This window comes from Sceloporus occidentalis, unplaced genomic scaffold (genome assembly GCF_023333645.1).
Source record: "Sceloporus occidentalis isolate IW3139 unplaced genomic scaffold, rSceOcc1.0.p SCAF_6, whole genome shotgun sequence".
In the NCBI taxonomy this organism is placed as follows: Eukaryota; Metazoa; Chordata; class Lepidosauria; order Squamata; family Phrynosomatidae; genus Sceloporus; species Sceloporus occidentalis.
In genome coordinates, this window is record NW_028316986.1 from 107,306,217 (window position 1) to 107,315,808 (window position 9,592).

At 41.7% G+C, this 9,592-nt stretch overlaps 1 protein-coding gene across 2 annotated transcripts; it reads right to left on the reverse strand.

Moving 5' to 3' along the window:
- Positions 1 to 1,484: 1,484 nt before the first annotated feature.
- On the reverse strand, positions 1,485 to 9,121 carry MTRES1 (mitochondrial transcription rescue factor 1). 2 transcript variants are annotated; one of them, XM_089530644.1, is made up of 4 exons: positions 9,055 to 9,121; positions 4,210 to 4,654; positions 3,589 to 3,661; positions 1,485 to 1,914 (listed from the first exon to the last, which is right to left on the reverse strand). In XM_089530644.1, the coding sequence occupies exons 2-4, from the start codon at positions 4,644 to 4,646 to the stop codon at positions 1,738 to 1,740; spliced, it is 687 nt and encodes a 228-aa protein (XP_089386770.1). In that variant the 5' UTR covers positions 4,647 to 4,654; positions 9,055 to 9,121; the 3' UTR covers positions 1,485 to 1,737. The 2 variants fall into 2 exon arrangements, with proteins under 2 accessions (XP_089386770.1, XP_089386771.1); XM_089530645.1 differs by lacking the exon at positions 9,055 to 9,121 and adding an exon at positions 7,140 to 7,456.
- Between the last annotated feature and the right edge of the window lie 471 nt (positions 9,122 to 9,592).

Consider the following 9,592-nt stretch of genomic DNA (forward strand, 5'->3'; position numbering starts at 1 on the left):
GGACTGAATAACTAGGTATTTTGAACATTAAAAGGTTGGCTAGCAATTCAGTTTCTATTTCACTGTGTCTATAAAGCTTTTGAAAACCAAGAACTTCCTATCCCTTAGATCACAAAAATTCACTTACACAGTTTTGTTTATTCACACTGCGATTTAATTTTTTTATATGGCAACAAATGTTATAGGAAAAGAGCCACAATTTTGGACTGACAAAAATCATAATCATATTAACTAAAAGGATTTATTTCCAGGGTGATATACTATACTTACCTCCATATTGGAAATCTTTATTTTGCTTTCCTGTATCATATAACCTTAGGCGATAAGAAGACCATTATCTTTTTACTTCATTTGCCCTTTACTGTTCAGCAGTTCCTCAACTGATTGCTAGCTCACACTGTCTATGGAAGCAAATGATTTGTACAGGTATCTTCTTAAGCTGCTTGTCTACATTAAAACATGGGGCACAATAAGGATGGGGGCCAACTAGTCTCTCTTAAACTGAAACAAGGATTCTGGTTGCAGCAGAACCAGGAAAACAGGGATGTTTCTGCTGCCCCTGAAAAGTGCTCCCTGAAATCTAGTCCACGTGGAATTGGAGTGGGGCATAGGGACTTCAGAAGGAAAGGGAGAAAGGTAAAGTTCTGTTACATTACTTGAGTTTCACGCTGTGTTGACTATAATCCTAAACTGCCAAACAGTAAAAATGTTGCACAAAACTAGTGCATGTTAAAATATGTAGGCATATATGCTTTGCTCCAGAGTATTGTGTGTTCTAATGCGAACTGGAAGTGCTGTAATGACTACATCTGCATAAGGTGAGGTGAGTAAAGTACAGCCTTCCAGATGTTGGCCTGCCACTCCCATCAGTGCTAATCAGCATACCCAACAGTGTGGGATGCCAAGAGCTGCTGTCTTAACATCATTTGGAGGACAACATTTTGTCCATCTCCACCAAGGACAACAGATGTGTCTGCAGAGCTTCTCCCAGTGAAATGAACAGAGCAAGTTGTGTATTCCACACCTCTTATGTTCTTACTGAAACAAATACAAGGCTTTCAAGTGGTATGTACATGACTAACTTTCTAACACACCTTCTGACCCAAAGTTTACATGTTGGAATTTCTGAGACAAATTACTCAATTCTAACAGTGATCCTCCCTGATTTCAACACTTTTATAGAATTCTACTTTGATAGCAAAATCTCAGGAGCCAGCAGATGGATCCATATTTCACACAGGCACAAGATGTAAAAGGAAATCAAGATGCCACCACTTAGGCTTCTAACTCAGTGATTTGCTAGAAAGGGAAATGCGCAGTATGTGCCTACCAGGGTATTTTCTCTTTCAGGGATCAACTTCGTGCAATGATTTGCCTACTAGTTTCACAAGACACAGAGTGAAGCAAAGTCCAGTTTTCTTCTCTCCAAAAAGAAGATTTTTTTACATCTCAGTCACACTGTTTAAACAAAAGCAGAGACAATGTAAGATCAGCCTTCCCTTTTATTCCTTCCTTATGTTTTCTGCAGAAATTTTGCTCTCCCTTTCCAAATGAAACAAAAAGCAGCAAACTGTCAGAGACAAAAGTGGTGCTTATGGTAAGGAAGGTGGCATGCCATCACATACCCTTTAAATAATTAAAAGAAAAAGTGCAAGAATTTTGTGTAACCAAAATCCATATATTGTATTAACAAATAGGTTGCTCATAGGGAAACTACCACCACATGCAAATCACAGTTCATTTAAATACATCCTGCTTGGGCACCTTTAAGTTTCTCCAGCGCCTCAACACCACTCTGTATTTATCACCATCGTCCTTCTCTGAAGCTTTCCTTAACACAACTCTCATTACTACAGCAGTTTCTGTTTCTTTATCCTCTCCAATTATGAGATCCAGTGTGTCACCAACTTTTACCTGAAGAGAAGAATACCATCAGCTTTAATTTGATTATATTTGTGAATTTAATTTTTTTATTCCCTTACACCATTAACAGAAATTGGTTTAAATGGCCTGCTTGACAATGTTTTGATTCCACACTTTTCATTCCCACCCCAAATTGCAGCTAGAGGAAGGTTGCAAATATGGCTGCATGATATCAGTTATGATGGCAATGTTTGCAGACCCAACATATGTTCTCTTGTTAACATCTCCAGTGAGAGAAGACAGGAAGTATGTAGATGTCTAAATATCAATGACCCAAGAATCTTGTAGAACCTTAGGCACTAAGAAATAAGTTGGGGCAAAAACTTTGGGGAATAAAGGCCCACAAAAGTTTGAGTCACAAATGTTTATATAATAATACACCCCTAAGGTACTAGAAGAGTGGTCCAAATGCCACAAAACAGTGCAAACATTCCTCCCCGGCAGTGGAAAGGGATGTATACTCTTTTAGGTCTCTACCTTGCCAGCAAAAAGGGGTGTGTGTGTGCCAGGGATAAATTCAGGAAGTCTTTGATCTTGTGAATTTTGTGACTCAAAGGTTCTTCTGTTCTTACAACCCCAGAATGGCAGATGAGACATAAGTGCACCAGCTTTGGAGCTGGCATACTTAACTCTCCCTGCTCCCACTCCCACAATCCACCTGACTGAATGAGAGCCCCAGTAATCAACTGCCCTTGCAAACTAAAGGCAGCCCTGGCTTAATTAACTGAATCAATCCACCTATAGTATGGTCTCCTTTTCATACTGCCTTTTATTTTCCCAAGCATTATCTTTTCCAATGAGTCATGTTGTGTCATGGTACATCCAACATAGCTACCCTACTAGAATGTATTGTGCTTAACTGAGTTGTTTTAGCTGACAAATCGTTACTTAATCAAATTATGTAAATAAGCTCACAGATTCAGGTATTTCATTCAAACATACTGTGAGAACTGTTTCTTATTCTTCATCAAGGCTAGAATGGTGGAAACAGAAGAGAAGGAATTAGAGGGGCAAAATGTATAAATTAGTTGTTACTTCTCTGATTTTGACCAGTGAAAATCTATCCAAATACTTCTAGTATTGGAATGGCTTCCTTTTAAAAATCTCTATTCATCATAGTGGCTGGTTTGCATGGACTTCTTAACTATGGGAAAATGCTGGGCAGGGCGATTGCTCACCCAAAGCCTCTTCCTGGTTGGGCTTTTTCACCAGGGAAGGAGCCCAGCTGGGGAGAGGCTAGGAAGGGCGTTAGCTCACCCTGAAGCCTCTTCCCAGCCCAGCTCCCTCCCTGAGAGAAAGTCCCGCTGCGGAGAGGGTGGGCAGGGGGAGCGATCGCCCTGCAGTCTGTCTACAGCCAGGCTGCCTCAGGAAGTTGGACTCTTGATTTATCCATGGGTCATACCAAAATCCATACTTCTGCCCACAAAAGTTGACCTCAACTTATACACGAGGTCGACTTATAGTAGAGTATATACAGTACGCTGCAAGTAAAAATGAGGCAAATGGCTAAACGCAACTCAATGTCCTGATATGGCAATGAAACATGCTCTTAATGCACCGCTGTTATTTTAATAAGATTGACATTACATGTGAGATGTGTTTATCAGTTCTACATCTTTATGTTTTACCAATTTCAGTTAAACATGTATTTCTGGAAAGCCTTACCGATCTACTTTTCTTCCATAGTTTCTCTCCATTCAGCCTGAGTTCACCATTGTAGAAGGCGTCTTCCACTTTGCTTTAAAACAAAAAGAATTCTTAATTTTTCATACAAATACCTCAACCACTGCTATCTGATGCCTCTCTTGAGCAGAAAGGAGCATTCAACGGACATCCTCAGTCAACTCAACAAACTGAAAAATTCTTCACTAAATTCACCATTCAATTCACTCAATTCACTGAGTTCACCACTCAACTGAATGAAGATGCCTTTTGGACAAGAAATCTGTGCCTGCATCACAGGGCATACAAAGTAAGGAGCTAGAGAGAAGATAAGATTTAAACATATAGTCTCTCCTTTGGTAATGCAAATAATCCTATGTATTTTCCTAAAGCCTGAGTTATATTATTTAGCTTGTCACTCTGCTGTGGTAGGGATTTTAGCTGCAGACTAATGTCTGAATGGACTGCTGAATAGCAGAAATGATAACTTTCCCCTTACTTATTCCTGCTGGATAAAGAACATGACAATCTATTATCTAATTTGTTATAGCAATAAAATTCATTTTAAAAGGCTGTATTTTCCTCCTTTCTCTTTGCAAGCCTTTTAAAACAATTTATACTTACTTTCTTGCAATATCTAGCCCAGATTTCATGATCACATCAAACCGAAAAGACTGTACTACTTTTTCAAGATCTTTGTAATCTTTCACTATAGCAGAATCATCTTCAAATTCATCTTCTGAATCACTTTTCTCCTCTTCTTCATCCTCCTCCTCAGTATCTTCTGACACAGTTTGTTTCATGTTCTTCCGAGAACTTTTGTTGCTTTTGAGCCGTACAGAAATCCTCGGCATATTTTTGGACAGGGTTATTAAAAATACACGGCATTTAATAGGAGAAATGCAAACGTGATTAGGGGTGAATGCTGTTATTGGCTGTTGGCTTGTAGAACAAAGAAACCTCTTCCATGGTGTGCAGGGTCCATAAGGAGTCTTCTCCAAGAGTCCGAACCAGACATTAAGATTTCTAAAAGTACCAAGAGACAGCCTGCAACACGTCATAGCATACCCTGGAACAAGAAAATGAATACTCTGCAGTTCTGAGTGTACTGAAAATCTATCAGTAACAATGTAAAGTCTTTCTGTACATTAAAGTAGGGTATTACAAGCAGAAATTAGTGGCAATTCCAAAGGCTTTAAGGCTATGATTATATACATACCTGAAATAATACCCACTGAATTCAGTGGGACTTTCTTCTGAATAGACATGACCACAATTGCACTGTAAGACTTTCTTTAAAAAATGTCAGAGTACATAAATCATTAATATAATGATCACCCACCAGACAGTTAAGCCCTTTGTAACGCCTCTCTGCATGTAATTCTCCTGTTCTAATCAATGGGACTTATACATAACTTACATAACTTCAACTGGACTAAGCCTTGTAGTGCAACTTCTGCATTCTTCCTCATACCTCAAAATTGTGGAGAATCCAGCCATAGGAAGGATTCAAGTACTTTCCAAGATGTTTTACAATATTCCATATATATATTCTATACACATTCATAGGATACAGTACTAATAGGTCATTCTGCAGCACAGATATGTGTATTTGTGTAAAAGTGCGTATGTGTGCAAATCAAACTTTTCCTCTTACACATGCCAGGTTAGGAGAGGCTACTTTATGTTGACTTCAGTGTTAAATATTTTAGTTCACTGGCACAACTATCAGGCACACAGCAAAGTGACAATATGCAACAAACCACCACCACCACCACCACCCATGAGATCATTCTAGTTCCCTCCCTTGTTTTCAGTTCCACTCCCTGTGTAGGTCTTTCCCACCATATGCATTTGAGCAGCAGTCGAAACTATTTAATACAAGTAATTCTGAGTTTATCTCCTGAGTGTGTATGTGTGTGTGCCTTCAAGTCACCTGTCAACTTATGGCAACCCCATGAATTTCACAGGGCTTTCTTAAACAAGGAATGCTCAAGAGGTGGTTTGCCAGTTCCTTCCTCTGAATACAGCGTACAGCACCTGGTGTTCACTGTTGGTCTCCCATCCAAGTACTAACCAGAGCTGAACTTGTTTGGCTGCCAAGATCAGATGAAACCTGGTATTTAGGCCATACATCCACTGCATAGCTGCAGGGAATCAATTACAGAATAATAAATATTCATTAAAACCATCATCTGCAAGCAAGGACCACATGGCTCCCATGGCTGAGAACATGTCCTGCAACATTTGCATCTTCCAGAATGTTTCCATGCAGACAGGGCCTAGTAGTGAATATTAGAAGGGACTTTTTGACAGTAAGAGTGGTTCAGCAATGGAACCAATTGTGTAAAGAGGTAGTGGAGTCTCTTTCTCTGAAGGTCTTCAGAAAGAGGCTTGACAGCTACCTGCTGGGATGCTCTAGCTGGAGATTCAGCATTGAGCAAGGGATTGGAACTGATGGCCCACAAGGCCCCTTCCAGCTCTATGATTCTATTACCAATTGAAAGATACTACAGCCATCCCATCTCACCCTCATTATCAGGTATTTTTCTGGTAAGAAAATATCACAAGCATACATATGAACACCCCTCCCCTGAAATTTTTGATGGAGACAACAGGTCACTCTCAAATTCTGTCAACTGTATAACAGAAGGCCTTATCCAGTCTCTTCCACAAAACTGAAGACAGGTCTCCGTGGGCCTAGCAGAAAAGTTATCTGGATCAGCAGGGCACACAGCTTCCTTATCAGGATCTAAACAGTTTTAGTCCAATCTGTACAGCAGACATTTAATGGGTTAATTTCACCATTGTTTATGGAATCCTTCAGGCATGTCTTCAAAATCCAGGCTCAGAAACAATGGCATTTTCCAGTGCCACAATCTAGTTTAGAGCCCCGCTGGAGAACCAGTGTTTTTTTCTTGGAGCCAGTGGCTTCTTTAAAGGAACACTGATCAAATGCTCACTCTCCCAAATTCTCTGGCAAGGGTTGTTACATATAGGGCAACTCTTTACAGCAGGGGTAGGAAAGTGAGTATTTGGCCAGATGTTGGACTCAGCTCTCAACAATTCTAGAGTAGCCAATGATGGATGATGAGACTTGCCACAGTAGTATTTGGAGAGTCATCCATTGCCCATTCCTGCTTCATAGCCTGTCTTGAAAAGTCTACAACCAACCACCATCTCATACTTGTTTCTCCTACACCACAACAGGCCCTCTGTTTAATTCTGTGGAAATAACATATTCCCCTATAATTAACTCTTTCTGGTTTTATATCAACAAAATCATTTTTTAAAAATCCACTTTATTCATCTGTGTACTGAAATCTCTTTTCCCCATGTCTAATGATCAATTTCTGGAGATACAGGGGAGAGAAGAATGGGCATTAATATTATAAGTTGGGTTTTTAAAAAATCCTTTTAAAGATTGTTCACTGAATACTGTATGTCACCTTTACAGCTGAATTTTTAGCAAATCACACATTGAGGGTCAGGATTCCAGTTCAATCCTAGATACTGCCATTTGGAAGTTGAGTTCAACTGATAAGCAGTCTTACCATTGCAGACATTGGCTTGAATGCTGCTACAGAAATGAGATTCCACCTAAACATTAGGAAGCACTTTTTTTTTTTTACAGTGGAATAGGGTATTTAGGAGTGTGGCAGATTCTCCATGTCTGGAAGTCTTTCTCTGGTTGGCTGGACATCTTTCAGGAATGCTGTATTTGTGTATTCCTGCATGGCAAGGGGTTGGATTAGATGACCCTTGTGGGTCCTTCCAGCTCTAAGACTATTTGGTTCTATCATTCTATGCTGCATTACATAGTGGCTACACTTTTTTCCAGGGTCATGCAGGGCAGCACTGGTGAGAGAAAGCAGAGAAAAACTGCTGGCTGTGAGCTAGTTTCTCCAGTGCTCCAGTGGCTACTAGAAGCATGGTGTAGTTACTCCAGCACAGGATACCAACAGGATACACACAGGCAAACTGTTCAGAAATCTGTACAGAAATGAATTAACACCACAGCTGCATTTCTATCCCTATTTACCTAAGATTAAACCCCACTTGTCTATCAATCCACTTCCACAAAAAGACAAAGGATTCTGCTGTGTGTTCAGCAGAGTTTACTTCTAGTTTGAGTTATTTATTATAAAACAATAATTATATTTAATTATTATATTTTCTCTATCCTGTTTTCGTTTCCTCCAGGAACCAAAAAGTAGATATAGTACATGATTCTCCTCCCTCAGGCTACAAAAGGGAGCGCATGTACATATCCAGTGTGTGTGTGTGTGTGTGTACCTCACCTTTCACACATTAATAGGGACTTGGGTCCAAAGCACACTGCAGAAAATAATGCAGTTTGAGACTGCTTTAACTGCCCTGGCTCAATGCTAGGGAATCCTGGGAACTGTAATTTACTGTGGCTCCATAGCTGACAGAAAAGGCTAAATGTCTCACAAAACTACAGTTCCCAGAATTCCCTAGCACTGAGCCAGGGCAGTTAAAGTGGTCTCAAACTGTATTATTTCTGCAGTGTGCTTTGGACCTTGGACTTCTAAAGTCCTAATCCAAACCTCACCAGCATTCATACATAGGAAGACTGCCAATGCCTTGCAAATCTCTTGTATCTTTTAGCAATGGGCATGCTATAGATTGCTACAGGGAAAGTACAGACTGTATAAACTAAAAACTAATCTAGTAGGGACTGCCAGAGTTTGTAATCCAAAGGCTGTTGTGGCACCACAGTGGTGAAAGGGACTGGAAGGGCTGCCTAGTCCAACCCCTTACCATGCATGAAGACACAGCTGCATTGCAGAAATAATGCAGATTGACATGCTATGGAATCCTGGGATTTGCAGTCTGTTTTGGTCCCACAGCTCTCTGGCAGAGAAGGCTAAATGCCACACAATGAGCCATGGCAGTGAAAGCGGTGTCCACCTGCATTGTGTCTGCAGTGCAGATGCAGCCACCGCTAAAGCACTCTTGCCATCCAACCTTTGCTTAAAGACCTCCAAAACAGGCCTCCCAAGGTGGCCAGGTGCCCTAAGCGCAAAGGAGGACAAGGCACTCCTTTAACGGCCAGGGGACCATGTCCCACAATTTCCTTGGGTGCCCTCTATTCTGAGCAGGACCAAGGCACACTGCTTTACATTGATAGGGGCGGTTTTGGCTTTTACATTTAGTCATGTCCTCCGTTTTTTCTCGCATGCCCTCCACTTTGAGCAGGGCTAAGAAGCATGCATTGGCATTTCTGGGAGAGCTTTTAACTCTTAATTTAGTAACGCCCCACGCTTTTCTTGAACGCCTTCCATTTTGAGCATGCCTGAGCTGCGTGCATTTACATTCCTGGGAGTGCTTTTTGTATTTGGGCCTCATAGGCCCTCCATGTCCCCTTGAAGGTCCTCCCTCTGTCCGCCCTGGGCCCTGCTTGTTCCCGGGACCGTGCCAGCCCCGCTCCCTGCCCGCAACTACCTTCTGCGGCAGCCCAGGCCCCGCACCGCTCGTCCCTGGTCCGTCCCCGTCCGCCTCCCTCCTCCCCTTCGTCCCTTCCGCAGGAGCCCTCCTCCGCCGCCGCCCTCTATCGCCCTCTGCTGGGCAAAGCAGCCTCGGAGGACCCAGCAGCAGGGGAAAGGGACTAGGCCTCAGGGCCTAACTGCCAAGGCCACACAAAATGGAGGGCGCCCAACAAGGGAAATGTGGGACCTCCTCACCTGCCCACGTTAAGGTTTAAAAGCACTCATATAAATGTAAACCCATGCCCCTCAGTCAGGATCATAATGGAAGGTGTTCAAGGAAAATGTGGCACATCACAGCCAAATAAAAGATAAAAGCATTCACTTGCATGTAAATTTGTGTCCTCTTCAGTCATTCTCAAAATGGGGGACATTCAAGGAAAATGTGGGACATCATGGCCAAATAAAAGCTGAAGACACTCCTGGAAATGTAAAATTCGTGCCCCTCGGTTGTGATCAAAATGTAGGGCATCGCAGAAAAATGGGGGACATGGCCA